This window comes from Cataglyphis hispanica, chromosome 15 (genome assembly GCF_021464435.1).
Source record: "Cataglyphis hispanica isolate Lineage 1 chromosome 15, ULB_Chis1_1.0, whole genome shotgun sequence".
Classification (NCBI taxonomy): Eukaryota; Metazoa; Arthropoda; class Insecta; order Hymenoptera; family Formicidae; genus Cataglyphis; species Cataglyphis hispanica.
In genome coordinates, this window is record NC_065968.1 from 4296944 (window position 1) to 4314157 (window position 17214).

The 17214-nt window shown below is 33.7% G+C and overlaps 1 protein-coding gene across 5 annotated transcripts in view; it reads right to left on the minus strand.

The window, feature by feature from the left end:
* LOC126854893 (neo-calmodulin-like) overlaps positions 1-17214 on the minus strand; it is a 49543-nt gene continuing 32329 nt past the window's right edge. For 3 of the 5 annotated variants that reach the window (XM_050602053.1, XM_050602051.1, XM_050602052.1), the window contains 6 exons: positions 15649-15891; positions 12382-12415; positions 11213-11314; positions 11002-11137; positions 10707-10855; positions 1-10356 (listed from right to left, as the gene is read on the minus strand). In XM_050602053.1, the coding sequence (XP_050458010.1) occupies positions 10325-10356; positions 10707-10855; positions 11002-11137; positions 11213-11314; positions 12382-12415; positions 15649-15891 (696 nt within the window). In that variant the 3' untranslated portion in view covers positions 1-10324. Of the gene's footprint in view, positions 10357-10706; positions 10856-11001; positions 11138-11212; positions 11315-12381; positions 12416-13218; positions 14132-15648; positions 15892-17214 lie in introns of those variants that run through there. The other 2 variants (XR_007688165.1, XM_050602054.1) reach the window with 2 other exon arrangements.

Here is a 17214-nt window from a genome sequence, read left to right on the forward strand (position 1 = left end):
TCTATTATAAAATGGCTGTATTTATAGGGATAACTCGATACATATATTGCATTTCACCAGTACACAGTGTTCACCACTTTTTTTTATATATGTCGTGTTTTAATATTATAATATATAACGTTAACACGTAACATGGTCGCGTACGTATAACATCACATAACACACACACACATACACGCACAGATATACGGTACTCTTTTCTGAATCCCTGTTCTTTCTAACTTTTCTCCTGATTTTAGGATGAAACGCGAGTATAAAGTATTCACGTGAAAAATCATGAAATCTCGCAGTTAAAAACAGATTAAAAAAATAATTAAACATTTGTTCATGTTCGTTGAATGAAAATGATAAAATCAATTTGTTTGCACCATTATTCTATCTATTTAACATAATTTTGTTTCTCAGAATCTCGATATTAATCTTATTAAAATATCACTATCGCACCTTCTTTCTTGTGTGTACATTTCATCTCCTGTAACATTATTTCTTTGATTTACACTCGTATAATTCATATTTTTTTGAATAAACTCTGACAACCAGTCTTCATCGCTTAACTACTTTAGTTTACTACAGCGAATTTTTTTTTATTAAATTTTGATTATTGAAACAAATATATAATTTTAGAAATTATCGAGTGTATTCGCGTAAAATTTTGTGTTTGTATTATTAATTTGCTATTAGTTTGCTTTATTAATTTATTATTATAAAATATTTTTATTGAATAAATTTTTTCACTAATCATTAAATTATTGCAAAAAAATATAAATTAGACTAGTTATGTATAATTTAGTTATTTAAAATTCATTATCATATGTATTGGATACATTCACATATAACTTTGCACAGCTTTCAAAATTATAATATCTATTATTGTATACAGTAATAGATATTATTTTCTTATCCTTTTTAATACACACTGAATCTCTACGGATAGCCCTTTATTTTTCATTAATAAATTAACTCCCTAATAATATAAATGCGAAATGGCGATTAAAGGTCAGCGAATTATCTTATGCGCAATGCTTGTAATATTGTGCAGAAATGCGCATATTAACACTTAAACAGTCGCAACAAATTTAATTTATCTTATTCTATTTATTAATCATGTTGCAATAGTAGTAACATACACGTAGCACAATCAAATCGAAAAAATATTCCGAATAAAAATTAATTCATCGTCAGTAAAAATCACTAATTGTATCAAAAAACTAATTTAACTATACTGAATTAATTGTACTGAAAACGCGCAACTGCTTAAATGTTAAGTGCAAACTTTGCTTCGAATATTCGCAACAACACAAAATTCCAAATTGTTCAGAAAAATCACTCGCGATCTGTGGAAAACGTATAATTCGCGCGATATAACTTTAATAATACGCGACACAGTACCTATTTGTACGAAATTAACAACAATGCTTTCATTGCCAAATATGCTCGTACACGCATTAATTATCTATCGTCTTAAAAAATTGCGTTTAGGCCTGCTTGTCGCTTGAGAATACGTATTCGCCATATACAACGCAAAAAACTATGATATTTGCTCTAGAAAAATAACGTTATGGACACATTCCTCGTTGCAATAATTAGTCATTACAAACACGTTTTATCTCGTTAGCCTTTCTTCGATTTTTCTGAAAATATACCTATTTCATTCACAGCACGATATAGCTCCCTTGTGTAAACATATTCGCCTTTATTGTTTCCCTTTCCCATTTCACCCTTTATTCTTCTCTTATTGTTAATACACGTACATACTCCGATTATAATCTCTAAACATATAACATACCTTGACATGTATTCTTGATTTGCTGGCTTCATTCTAGACATAATTATTTCCAATGGAAAAAATCCAACTGCTAAATTACTTGTAGCATTATCATTCTTTAGCTAGAGAGCACCAACAATCAATTTTAAAAGAAAAAGAAAGCTGAAGTAATATACCGTTATGATCTTGATTTTCCATTTTCTTTTCTATTAGGAATATCATTTGAGATAATTCAATCAATTATATATTATATTAAATCGTAAATTATTTGAATAATTGCAAGTAATTATATGTAACTTTCAGATATAACTGTGTGATATCTGGAAAGACAAAAAGCAATTGAGATTTCCTTCCATGGAAGCTACGATCGAATCCGCAACCATATCGGTTTCGATTTCAAGACGTTTTTCTTATCGTTAGTTAGACTGAATATGGAAATACACGTACATACTCTCGTCCAACAACACGGCTTATACTCGCCATAACGTTTAACAGAGTTAATGAAAGACATTTTCTTATTACAACTAGAAAGTTTGAACATCATCGTATTTCCTGACCGCAGGTTTTGTGATATAACATGATTATTGCCTGCTCGCGATCCTAATTTAATTTCGCGTGGCGTGTGTTTTTAGGCGCAAATCATAAACAGATTTAGCTACAATATTAAAGAAAAAAAAAAAAACAACAATGCTATACAAATATAATTGCGCGAAGCTCGTCTCTCTCTCTCTCTCTCTCTCTCTCTTTTCTCTTTCTTTCTCTCTTTTTCTCTTGATTATTAAGTGATGTAAAATTGAACGCAACAAAAACTGCGATTTTCGCGATTCGCGATGTGGAAAGAGATTTGCTGGAAAATAATCGGCTGATAAGCGGAGAAAAATATGACGCAATTTCTCAAACGACACCTACAAGGATGTAGCGTTTAAAAATGTTGCATACCAAGCACACGATTTTCCACAATTTGCCTATTTGCAATCATACCCTCTATAAATCGTAAGAAAGCGGTGTCGGACCGGTATAGTACGACGAAAATCGCATAATCCTTAATGAACGGAAGATCGTGTCGCTTAGAAGCGACCGCCCTCGCAATTGTTACAATTTAGTTACACTTACTTACACTTACTTATATAACAATTATCGTTTTAATTATATTCGTACATCTCTCTCTATAAGATATATAATCAGGTTCTCCCTTTCATGTATCTATCAATGTATGTATATATAATTTGATTATTATGTGTTTGCGATATTTTAACGTGTATATTTGATATTAAGCTAGCTGATAATATACCCTTGTGCCTGCTTGCTACGCTTAGGCGAATTTCGAACATCCTCAAAGCGATTCTAAACGCTCCGAAGTCGCTCTCGTTTTTTTTTTGTTTTTTTTTTGTTTTTTCCTAGATTGCGCTTGAAATATTGATTCGAAATCGGATAAAATTCCGAAGGCTTGAAATTAAATATATACGATCTTGTCTTAGCAAATCGGAAAATAACAGTGCTGCTTCATGAGCATACATGTTCGTAAAGAGATGAAAATAAATTTGTAAAGTAAGCTATTGTATCATAAATTTATCAGGAAACATTTATCAGTTTCAAAGTAGGATCAAGCTTAAGGGAATAATGTCTTTAAATTCTTTAGCATTTTTATTCGCGCTTTTTTTATATATTATAAATATTTTCTAGATCAATAACAACGAATAAATATAAATATATATAATCTTTAATATCTATAATTTTTAATCATTTACATTTTGAAATAGAATTATTTAAATAATTTTATCTCAGTTTTATATGTATATTTTAACACGAGTTATAAGATATTTCTATTCTCAACGTAAAAAGTCAAGAATTTCTTTTGCGAAAATTTGTCCCTTAAGCCTAGCCCTATATTGTGTGCCAATAACAAAAATAACAAGTAGAGCCAATTCGCTCTGCTAAGTCGATGCCGCTACGATATCACCAAGATAACGCGCAATTTCGTCCAAACGTCGGACGAAGCGAAACGTCAATAATTTTTTGATCAAGTAACGTTATAAAGAAGTCTCGAGATTTCTACAATTTCTACAATTTTTTATCTATAATCTGCATCGGGTAGCTTGTCGGTTCTTTGCTCAATGTCTGGCTCGCAGACAGCGATCGACGATAAAAGCGAGTAGAATAATAACGGAGAAGAGTCTCGATTAATTATACGTCGGAGAAGGAAGACTCACGTACCTTTACTTCTGGAGGGCAACACTAAAACGTACAGGGTGTCCTAAAGGATATAACGAAAATGCACATATGCTCCTCGATCGATTCAGCATTGCCATTTGCAAAAATGCATTTAAAATTCCATTTCCAAGACATCCTGTACGTAGGCGATACTACTAACGGCAGGCCTGCGAACAATCAATATCAATATTTGTCGCATCCGAGCTTCCAGCTCGCAAAATAATTTGATAGAATATATGCTACTTGTATTATGCATATATATATATATATATATATATATATATATATATATATATATATATATAGTATAATACAATGTAACATATATAGGGTGTGTCCCAAGCATCTTACACTTTCTCAGATTCTTTAGATATCTCAATCTTATAATTTATATCAAATATTTTCTGGCAAAAATGTACTTAACATTCAATTAAAATTCCATTCAAGTACAAAAACTAGAACTGATGAAAGAAAAATAAACTTTATTATTTTTAATTTATCCTATATGTTCATCCATTGATTTTTTCGAAAACTCGTGGCAATCTTCTTAATTCAATCTCTAATGAGAGAAAAAGTGCGCGACTTTCGATACACCCTATACAAAATGTAATACAATGCAGTGCAATGCAACGCATTGCAACGCAATGCCATATGATTCGTATTACGCTGCACAGCAGGATTTGGCGCAAGGAGTAATCTATAAAAATATCTCTGCTTTGTGGAGCACACAAGTGACAATATAATAATAAATATCTCTCAAAGTTCGTCGAGAAATCGATTCTCGCGTTGAACAGAATTAATGTAATCGCGAAGGGGAATGGGACGGGAGAGAGAAAGAATTCTTCCCTCTTTATTTCCGAGTGAAGAGCTTTAAACCGCCAACTTAGAGGAATGTGTGATAGAAACAGTTTATGTACCACGTAATAATAACAATTGGCATTGTGTGATCGATGGTACAATATAGGATCATCATCAGTTTTTATTATCAATAAAATGATTGACCGCGACTCCTCTTGCCAATATGCTACATAATATCGATTTTGTTGATATTAATTCGTCTCAATCAACATAAACTGTTTAATATTAATTAAGGTCTAAAAAGCCATACGCTACATTTCACGCGTATAGACACAATTCTCGCGATAACGCGCTATCGTATCATCGAACAATTCATTCCTCTTATCATTATGCATATGATATAGAAACTCACTGCATGTTTACATCAACCATTTTTTTTTTTTTTTTTTGTACTTATATCTGCATGCGTCACACAATTTCGATATTATAAGGGAAAAAAAAAGAAAAGAGAAATTAGACAGACAAGAATGTCTCGTAAAATTCAACCTAAATTTAATTTTCAGATGTAAAATATCATTTAATCAAGAATGACTTTAATCTCGTAGTTTGTTTGATTATTTTCTGTTTGTAATCCATACGTATTATATTCGTTCGTGATTAGTATAATATTAATATTACAAAGAGAAATGGGAGAGCTTCTTTCCATTTCATAAAAGAGCAATTTTCAGATTATTAAATTCTAAACTTATCCTCAAGAACCATGACAACTCCGTTCTTTATTTTATTTCGCATTAACTTAATCGCTTCTTCTGTTCACGGATATCATTATTCACAAATAAGAACTATTAGCGCAGTAAACATTTTTTTTTTTTTTTTTAAGGGAAAGATGCGGACAAACAATACTAAATCTAAGTGGATGATGCTGCGACAACAGATTGGTGAACCGTGTCATCGACGTGCAGCAGCTTATCATTGTCGCAGATTATATAGATATACCATTCTTTCATGATATACTTAATGCGTGTTTTTTTTATCTTTTTTTTGTTTTGGAAGGGGCGGACCAGCGTATATATCTGCTCTTCTTCGGTGTAATTCTCTCAATTAAACCATTAGAAATATTGTCGTTAGGACGTTATACATTGCTATTTTTGTGACGTATTTATCAAACCGCTTAGCTTTCTCCCTTATCTATCGCCGTTCGCCGTGCTCTGATTCGTTCACGCGCTTAACTATATCCAGGTCGCGGTGTTTCGAGTCGCTCGCATATCGTTATCGTGTTGATCGAACACGAGAGGAGCGTTACGAACGCCGACGAGTAGCGTAATCGATCATCTCGAGCATCGATAAGTTGAAGAAGCATAATTAACATAGCGCTATCGTGGAACGTGGTGCTTACTCGTAAAGGGGAAAGAATGACACCGCGGCGATGGGACATCTCGCTCTGAGAATATAAGCGTTAAAAAAATATATTATTGTCAAAAACCACGACTATCTCTTCGCGTGTATACGTTCAAGCGTCTCCGTGATGCAAGTTTAGTGCGCTTTATGGTGTGTATGCGTATCGCGCCAGCGCGCGCCGTGAACGAATTCAACGTTGATTACACAGGTACTGTTTTTTCCGTATCCCCTTTAGCGTACTTAAATAATGCACCATTGGGAGAAGACTGCCATGAGAGCAAAATAATTTCAAAGCTTTCGGAAGCGGTGCCATAATTCATCAAACTGATAAAAAGTGTATAGATATGTTAGGAATTATCAAACATAATCGAATCTTCTTTATTAATGATATTAATTTACGCTCTATATAGTTTATTAAAACTTTTCTTGCAAATGATATTAATGTATTTCGAGCATAAAAAAAAAAATGAATGTCTGCATCGATTACGTATCATGGCAGTATTCTATCGGAGGTGCGATACGAGCTGAAAATAATATAAGTCAAATTCTAATGAGATTTTAAGACAGGTACATTATGTCGATATTATTCATCGAATTTATGCATATCTCTTATCTAAACGGATCGTACTTCAAAATTTGACTTTGACTATTTTCGCAGTAGGACTGTCCACACTCTGGCATTATTCGAAAAATCAATCGATCTATCAAAGATCACAGCTTTCGCCTGCGAAAGTAATGTGCGATGCGTTGATCGTGCGTTACGCGTCTTATATACAAGTAATTATTTAACGTCAAGGACATTCTCGCGACGATTCTGAACTCTCATCGCTATTGTGCCATCCCATTCGAGATGAAGTCCGGATTGAGTAATCTGATAAGTTCGTCGTCAATTGTCGTTTAATCAAATTAGAGAGCAACAGAATTATTGTCTATCTCTGTGCACCTGCAAATTACTGTTTCGTCCGACGAGCGTTTCAAGCCACAACCATCTCCCACATTTCACTCATACTTGGAAAGAAAAGTGATCGAGTTGCTCGGATCTCGAAACACGCGCGATTTCATCCAATATCCTACGTAAAGGACTTTTCTTTTTTTTTTTCATTTTATATATCTTTCATAGCGCATACACGTACAGTCAATCGGAATAAGTGGTTTTCCAACAACTTTACGTCACGACATTCAAATTCAAGTGAATGATTCGAAAAATGACAAATGTAAATAAAAAAAAAAAAAAATTATGAATCGATGTGCGAGAAAATTCAAACGAGAAGAGGAACATTTAATATGATTGGAAAGAAAAAGATACACGAATTTATATTCTCGTTGAAAATGTTACCTTTGCGTTACGTTTCACTATGTTAATCCGAGTTATTCCACGATAATATTTAAATACATAAGTAGAAATTTAAGATATAATTAATCTAATTATTTTTCTTCTTTAAAATTTTTTAGCATAAATTTTCATATTTTGCTAATATTTTTCATATACTTTTACTCGTATAAAAAAGCAATCTAAATGAATTGTAATTGTGTAACAGGGTGCATTTAAATTGTAAAAATAACTTATCTAAAAATCCTATCACTGTTCTATTATCAGTTTAAATATCCTTCTTCACAACTATAATAGTATAATAATATCATTTTGTGAACATTTACAGAAAATCGACAAAATATTTCGAAGAGAAAATAATAAATTATTTCCATATATATACATGTTCAATTATGTTATCTCTTCAAATAGAGAAATAAACAATGATTTTTATATTATTAAATATTAACTTAAAACACATATGACAAATACATAAACATTTTTGTCTACAATCCAATTTTATACAAATATTCACAAATCATGGTCAATATATAACACATCGCAAAAAAAATCATATACAAAACGACATGTACGAATAAGCAATAAAAAATTTATATGTAATATTATAAAATATTATTACGCGTGCGAAAAACGAAACAGAATTACTCCGATTGATAGTACGTAAGCGATGCGCTGTTGTTATTATACATTTTCGTTACTTCGATCTCTCCGTCCAGCCACACGACTCTCGCGCTATCCCAATCTACGTGTCCTTAGTTTCTCCGCTTCGTGCCGAGCCGGGGACTTACGTGCGTGTATGTGTATGGAGCGCGGGTGACGGAGAGAGGACATATGTACAATGTATTAAATATATATGTATACAGAACATGTGTATATAATTATCTACAACGTATTCTTTCCATGTGGTTTTTTTTTCTTGTGGTAGTAACACATCATTACGTATAGTATATGTATACAACAATCCACACGTGTACAGTTCCGCCGTTTTACTCTTGTACGGCTACTTCCTTTTTGTATCTGTCATTATAATCGCTAAGTACTACCATCTATGTCGCGTGTGTGTGTGTGAAGGATTCGTGGGTGTGTTTTTTTTTTTTTTTCTCAACTCGTCTCTATGTAAAGGTACATACCGTATAACGTAATGCGTGTATACACGCTTCTGGATCGGGGTCATCGACGTTGCAACGGGCGATACTGATTGTGTGACAGCGGAAACACGTTTCGTTGCCACATCTATTTTGTTCTTTCGTATCGTTGGCAATCCTCCTTTTCCGTCTCATAGAGGATCGACGAATGCAGAATGAAGGAACGAACGTCGCGTTAATCACCCTGGTTGAATTGTTCCCGTAGAGTTTTTTCTTTCTTTCTTTATATCAAAAACTCCACCGCCACATACTCTCTAACTATAGATACCAGCCAATAATCATCCCACTAGGGCAACTATAGTCACTGAGGATGTAACTAGCGATTGTCAGAATTATCGCAACATTAATTCCATCTAATTTATCACCGATGGATCTACGGATAAATCCGGATGATTTGTTAAATTATTCTCCTTCCAGTAACCCATCGATAATCAAGGACACTTTCGGACACTTTCTTGAACCTCGTGGATAGATAGTGAGCTATTCCTTCGCGAGATTATCGTAATAATTTATTTAAATACAATTAGCGCGCTCAGCTTTTTTTTCCGAAGCACTTTTTCAACCAGGGCACTCATCACCGATTACAGAACATGGCATCACGATGATCGACGGAAACATATTCACGTTACGTGTCAAAGCAGAAGAGTTAATTATTCGTCAGTATGTTGTCGGCGTGCCTGCTCTAAAATTACTAAGAATCGAACAAACGATGATCAAATGAGAGAGTGTGTTTATGTGTGTATCACTACTTTTTGAATTACGCACATTTGCGTATAATACAAGCGGTAAAAACGCTCGAAGTACCTTTCGTGAGCGTTGCGTTTCAAGGAAACGTGCGCAACGCAAAATAAAGGGGAATATCGTATAATAATAATATGTATATATATGTATTATGTAAACATATCGTGTACATATACTAATATACTCCTTTCTCGCGAGAGCATTCAAAGGGGCATGGAAAGCTAGTTAATTCCTAAATCGCTTCGTAAAAGGGGAGATAAAGATTAGTACGTAAAAGTCTAAACAAAGCTCGATTGATTGTTCCGGGTGGCGACAGGTCACTCCTCCCCTCCTTCCCCCTTCCCTATCGTCTTCTCCTTTTGATATAACTGCTTTATTTACCGTGTAATAATACGCGTAATTATCGTTATGTCCCTACGATTCATGTTTAAAATGAGTCCGAAGGAGCGCGTGGTGTGTGTCCATATATATGTTTATATAATGCGTATGCAATTCGGGGAAGTAAGTCTCTCCTCTTTGGTTTTTCGACCAAAGTCAAAGGCGTATTCGCGATAATTAATTCGTGTAATCTCCCGAGAGTGATCCAAAGACTTTCAAGTTTTCTACTGGCGCTACTTACGCTCGAAATCATCGGCACTTATCCCTCAAAGCTGTATCGTGATAAAATCGGTGCGCCTTCTCTCGCAATTCTCGCATTTTCAGCAATTTCACGGCGTCGCACATCGCGGTTGACGCTCGATCGGGTGGATCGAGCTTTTGACTTCTCTCCCCAGCACCTTGGATTTTGCAGCTTTACGAGGCGTGAAACGACCTCTCGTCACGATTCCGGGAAGTCAAGGAACTTGGGCGGGGGATCTGTTTATCCCTCCTCTGTCGGAGATCTTTTGGTATTTTTGGTATCTCCGAATGCGAGTTTACCTTCCTTCGATCTCCGAACTAATTTTTCGACGTTAGGATCGTCACGAATTCTAAAACACATGCACGATTGCGGTTGATAAAACGATGTTGAGATCGATCCCAATCATAAATAAAACAATCGCTTCGCATTAACATTGCATCAATTCTGTATAGAATTTATATCACTCCATGACAAAAGAAAAGAATAATTAAAGAGAGTGAATTTTGATGTGAAGTGTATCAAGAGTAAAACGTATACTCTTTCAGAAAGTTACATATTTCTTTCATGTATTGCGGAAAATTCAAATCTTCAAGTCTTTGCCAAAAGAAAATTAATGAGAAGATCTTTGCCAAGAGAAGATTAGTGTACCTTCGATGTCAGGGAACAAATTCTAAATATTATATTACACGAAAGTATTACCCTCGTAATTGACCATTCCATCGCCGTCCAGATCCGCTTCCTTAATCATGTCGTCGACCTCCTCCTCGGACAGCTTCTCACCGAGATTTGTCATTACGTGTCGGAGTTCTTTGGAGGAGATTAATCCATCGTTGTTCTTATCGAACACTCTAAAACAAAAAGAAATTTACAATGTTGTGCATTTACAAAGTTACAGTTTGCACTTATCTATATTTTAAGAGCACAATTTTCCAGACAAAAGAATCATCTCGAAATGTTCTTTCAATGCAATGACAATTAAGGAAGAACTCATTACCGGAACGCTTCGCGAAGTTCGTCCTCCCCATCGGCACCCTTCATCTTCTTCGACATCATTTGAAGAAACTCATTAAATTCGATGGTACCGTTTCCATCTTGATCCACCTCGTTCACCATGTCGCGCAGTTCCGTTTCTGAAAAAAAAAAAGCGCACGTTTTAACGTCATTCCGAAAATTTGCAAAATGCATTCGAGCATTGAATGACTTACCCGACGGTCTTTGACCGAGAGATCGCATGACAACCCCTAATTCCGCCATCGTAATCGTACCGTCCTCATCTTTGTCGAAGAGCATGAATGCCTCTTTGAATTCTGAAATAACAGAACTTTGTCATTGTCGCACCGATATCTCGTTACTATACTCGAGGCAAATAGATAGTCATTGTTGGTTGCATTTGAAGAAAATTTGCAGTCTTATTACGTACCGAGTAATTGTTAATTGCAAATCTTGATGTCTTGAAAGCATGCTTTATTTCTATTACTACATATCTATTCTGTTTCTATTAATTACGTATTTTCATTGAATAATTAATTTCGAATTAATTTCGAAAATTTCAATCGCTATAATTCATTTTGCATGCAGTCTTGTAGACAATAATTATATATAATAAATATTGTAACAATTATATATAATAAATAAAAGAGTTTTTTTACAACCAAAAAATTTTTCTTTTATAATTATTATCATAATTATTTTATAATTAAATAAACAAGTACAGCGAATACGCGAGTCGTGTATGATTATGAAAATGGTTCAATCCGAGAAGAGAGTTTGATATTTCTTTCATTCTCTCGTTTTTATTCAATCCATATGGGATATAGATAAAATTATAACCAGAAAAAAAATGTGAATCTTTGTAGAAAGTTAAATTGTGAGCTAAATATAATCGATATTATAACGTGTCACGATAATACCATTATGATATGTATGAGTAATAAAGTTTCATATTCCATAAATTTATTCGTTTATTTCAATCATTTTTCAGTAAAAGAAATATCTTTATCTCTCTCGAGATCTTCGAGTTTATTATTATTCTATCTTCAAAATTATAGGCAAGTAGGCAAATAGGAGAGGCGACTGGCAGACATTTATGCTACCATAATGATTATCTTTATGGCGTATAATAATCACATTAAAAATATTATTCTCTATTTTCATTGATAAAATAAATTTATAAATATTTTCTTATAATTTATAAAAAATATATTAATTTTCAAATCATTATATTGTTACTATATATAAAGTATCTTATTAAAAATAAAAATTCCAGAAAACTATTAATCGTATATTATGAATTATTATTGCAATTAATTCTTATAATCTATCTAATTAATGACTAATGAATTAATAAATTAATTATATAATTGTGTCAACTCACCTGCTACCTGATCTTCTGTCAGCCCATACTCGGACTGAAACAGAGAAAAAGACAAACGGCTCTACTCATTTCGTATGTACATAATGAAATTCTGTTTGCTTTGTAAGTTACGTTTACATAGTACGCATGTAAAGATGCCAAGCGGCGTCTAGAAAGACCTGTGTCTCCTGTGGGCGAACGACCTTGCTCTATAACTATACGATCTGCTCTCTTGTACAAGATACACAGGGAAGACATACATGAAGAAATTTTGGCGAGATGCCCGAAAGAAGATGTTTGAAACACTGACGCGCGCGCGCGGCGGAAGGTCGTGTGTAATAAATTATTAATAATAACATATCGCAACGTGATAGCAAGTCTCGCGACAAAACGGCGCGTATATCATTGTATCAATACATTCTATCTCATCGAGATGGCCTTGCAATTTCTTCAAATCGGCATCTTTCCTCTTTCTACACATCGCATACATTTAAATCTAATTCTTTATTATCCAAAGAAATTTATATCTTTTTCACTTAATTAAATTGACAATTTTTTTTACTTAATTAATTTGACAATTTATCATGCTAATCGAGATAGTCTCGCGATTTTTGCAAATCAAAATTCTTCCTTTCTACGTCGCATACATTAAAATCTGATTTTTTACCAGAGAAATTTTTCAGAGAAATATGTATTTTTTTCCACTTAATTAATTTTTTCCATTTAATTAATTTGACAAATTATTGTGCTGGTCGAAATAGCCTCGCGATTGTTGCAAATCGAAATCTTTCTTTTCTACACATCGCACACATTTAATTTCTTACTATTTAAAAAAATTTATATTTTTTTTTCACTTACACTCAATTGCCTAATTTGGCAATCTATCGTGCTGGTTAATCTACGCAGTTGTCCGTAGGCGTGCGTGTATCTCTTTTCTGTTTCCGCCATGATCTATTATTGTCACGTCTGGCGACGTATGCCGGAAGGAGGACGGTGTTCGACGACGAGATTTGTGGCGTGATATATTAACTTGAGATTTCGAGTCTCTGCATCTGCGTCTTGTCGCGGTTATCGTCGTGTCGCCGCCGAGACGGCCAACATCTCGCTCTCATTACGAACGCGCCACGTTTCCGTCGATCCGTAAAAAAAGGAAGAAAAGCCGCATTTTTACACTCTCTCTCTCTCTCTCTCTCTCTCTCTCGCTCTTTCTTTCGGGAAGGAAATCGACATATATTTTCGCGGCACGATGAATCCGTTGGAAACTACTCGGAGAGTCGAACTAATATTTATCCACTACGAGCTCCCAAGGTCATTGCTGGTACCGAATAAGAAAGAGGAGGAGGATTCGTTCAACTTCTCCGTCGTCACGATTACTTTTACTCAGATGAATAAAATCGAAGGCGGATATTTGGGAAAGATCAAGATCGTCTTAAAATCGTCGTTTCCCCGGTAAAATGAGACGTCAAAGATGCCGGATCAAGCAAAATTTCACGACGAATACACGAACGACACTATTCAAGAACGTAATATTGCGCGAATGACTAAAAATAGCCGACTTTATAGAGTACACTTCAAAATATACATGATCTTCACGCTTCTCGCGAAGTATATAATCTTCGATTCCGCGGCGAAGCGTCGGAGAACTCCTCGAATTCTTCCTCGTCGTACACGTTACTTTACGCGCGAAGTTGAGGAAAAAGACGAGAGGCTGCTGGCGCAGCTTCCGTACACTCGGTATCGCGCGACGGACGCAAAAGACGTTCGCTCGATGACAAAGTCTCGTATATGTTCGAGGCTTTGGCAACCTTAGTCTGTTTTTAACTACCAGGTCCCCTCTACGAACTATTGAACGCCAGGTGACCATTCCCTTCCACCGCTCTCGATATCACGCATAAACAAATACTTTGCTCGCGTTATGTTACGTTCGCGTGTTGACGACGATAAAATTTTGAAAATCGCACGTCCTATATTATCCTTTGATTAAAATATATACTTTTAATTATATCAATATACTCTTTTATATTTTTATATTTTTTTTTATATTTTTATAACTCGAGCAACTTCTTTCATATCTCGAAAACTCTATATTAGAATATTTATATTCTTCGCGTTTATTTCATACATGTTACATGTATAATATAATATATAAATATATTCAAACATTATACGAATCGATTTGACAAAAGTAATATGTAAAAATAATAACAAAAAAATACAAAAAATATAAAATATAAAAATTAATCAGAAATCGATAAAAAGTTAGATATACGATGTATACTACTAGAAAAGAGTATAATATGCTTTGTGAATGGACATTAAATGCCAGACACACGAGGCTGCCAAGAATCTCATCCAGAGGTATAATCCTAAAATAGAGCAATATGATCGGAAACCACTAATCACATCGGATCCAATTAGACGATGGAATGTTTATTTTTCTACGGCATATCTTGACTAATACACCGCGCACATTAGCCGAATAAGAAGAACTTATCAAATGCGCATCGCTTATTCAACTGGGTCAGATCATATTTATTACTGACATACACGCATTACGTGAAGAGCACGCTAACTTGATAAAGACGATTCGTATCGCGATCGATAATTGCGTTCGCTTTCAAGAACAGAAACGCAAATCGTCTAGAAAAATCATGTCAATGACCTTAGAATGCGAACAATCGACTAAAATTATTTATATGTATATGGTTTCTTTTTCTTTCTTTTGCATTTAATAATGTTTTTATTCAAACTGATTTAAACATTGACGAGATATCCAAAAAAATCCTTAATTTTATTTTTAATAATGAAACCTCTGACGAAGACAATTGGAGACAATTTTTAGGGAACATCCCAAGAGAGGAAATCTTATTTGTCAAATATAAAATAATCGATAATGTGATAATCAAATCACAAATTAAAATATCCTGACAAGTGTACTAAGTTTAAACAAAAAAAAAAAAACAAAATTTCGTTATTTATTTATATACTCACAGAAATTTAACTTAAAAAAAAAACTTTTTTTTCAATCGATTATAATTAAAAAAAAAAAAATCAATCTTTTACTCAAGCAAGAAATCAAATCGATTAAAAAATAAAAAAAAAAAAACCGGAAAACTTTATGCAAAAAAATCAATTACTTTATCTTTATATAGTATCGATAAGAGCTAAGAATTGTAACGATTAGAGAGAACGGCTGAAAGAAATTCGCATGCGTATGTGGATAAAACGTAATGCATTAGAAGAGGCGTTTAAAAATATTGTAAAATAAAATTTTCTTCTTTCTCTCACCAGATTGATGGTAACGATGAGATCGTACTGTTGCCGCTGTCCCTTCTTCTTGTTCTTGCCGGTCTTTACGGAGGCCGCCTTGGGTGTCACTTTCACTTGCCCTTTCTGAGCTGTCGGTTTCTGGGCCGGCTTCGCCGCGACCTTAGTGCCTGGTGCGACCTTTTGTCCAGCTACTGGCGTCTTCTGACCAGAAGCACCTTTTTGGTTTACATGACCCACACCATCCGCCGGTTTGTTGCGTGCCTACAGTCCAAGAGACAAGATCTCTATTAGCCGGATTAATATATGGATGGATTTTATCGAAGGTAATAAATTTCGTGATGAGTGTAAAATATTATCGCGTCTATAAGGCATGATGTCGGAAAGTTTTTTTTATCTCTATTTATTTGTTACATTTATAAATGTTGCTAATACAAATCGACAATTTATTGGTAACTGTAATAATTTTTAAGTGACAAGTTTTACTTAAAATTTATCATCAAAATTATTATCGAGCGAGTTTTTATATATTTTAAATGTTTCCAAAAATATATAATAAAATTCAATACACCTAAATCTTTTACGCATCATGTTTAATGCTGTAATTCACACGCGCATATTATTATAATTTAATATTCTTATTTATTTATAATCATCGCGCTCACTTGGCACACGTTAAAATTAATTTAGCATTTTCGCTAGCGTTACTTTTAGTTTGTTTACATGCCGTGGGTGGAGATTCATAGACTATGCTCGAAAAATATGAAAAAAATAGATTCTGTGAATAGAGAGTCGAGTGTTTTAACGAGACGCGAAAAGTTCGTTGATCATCCCGTCAATAAGAGAATTCATTTAAATCAAGACTCGAATCAGGCGATTTTAGCAATGTGTTTGATATTAGACAATCTAAAAATAACCTTTTCAATTAATAACTGAATGAAGAGACTGCATGTGCATTCGCGTGGGCGAATGCTGACGAGATAATAATAGATCTATCCGGCATGATCTTAACGGAGTCTATGACCTATGTACATGAATTACGTATCACGCTAGAGTATAATCTGATTCGAGATGTGTATTTCAAGCTTACAACAATTCTACCAAGTTCTATCTTCACGTTCTATTGAAATAATCCTCGATACTTACGTTTTCAATACATCGTTTGTAGATCACCTGTATAGACGGCTTCCATTCTCATATATATATTTTTAACATACTTTAATATTTTACCATATAAATTCATGCTACAAAATTTTTGTTTGCTACAGTAAAAATTTTTGAAAATAAATATTACAAAATAAGTTAAATTTATATCGATTTGTTATTTAATTTATTTTTTATCATCAATTCATAGCAATGTGTTTATACTATACTATATAATGCATAATTGTCAAAATACGTTCTCTAGTATATGAAGGATAGTAAGCTATCGAAACAAAGTAAGCAAAAATTGAAAAACGCTTCTATAATATATCTATAAATAAATACTTTGTCATTCATATGGACTAGATTTATGTTCTATGATAATATAAATATATAAAAATAATCATATGATCAAAATAAATCGAATTATATAGGACTATATAT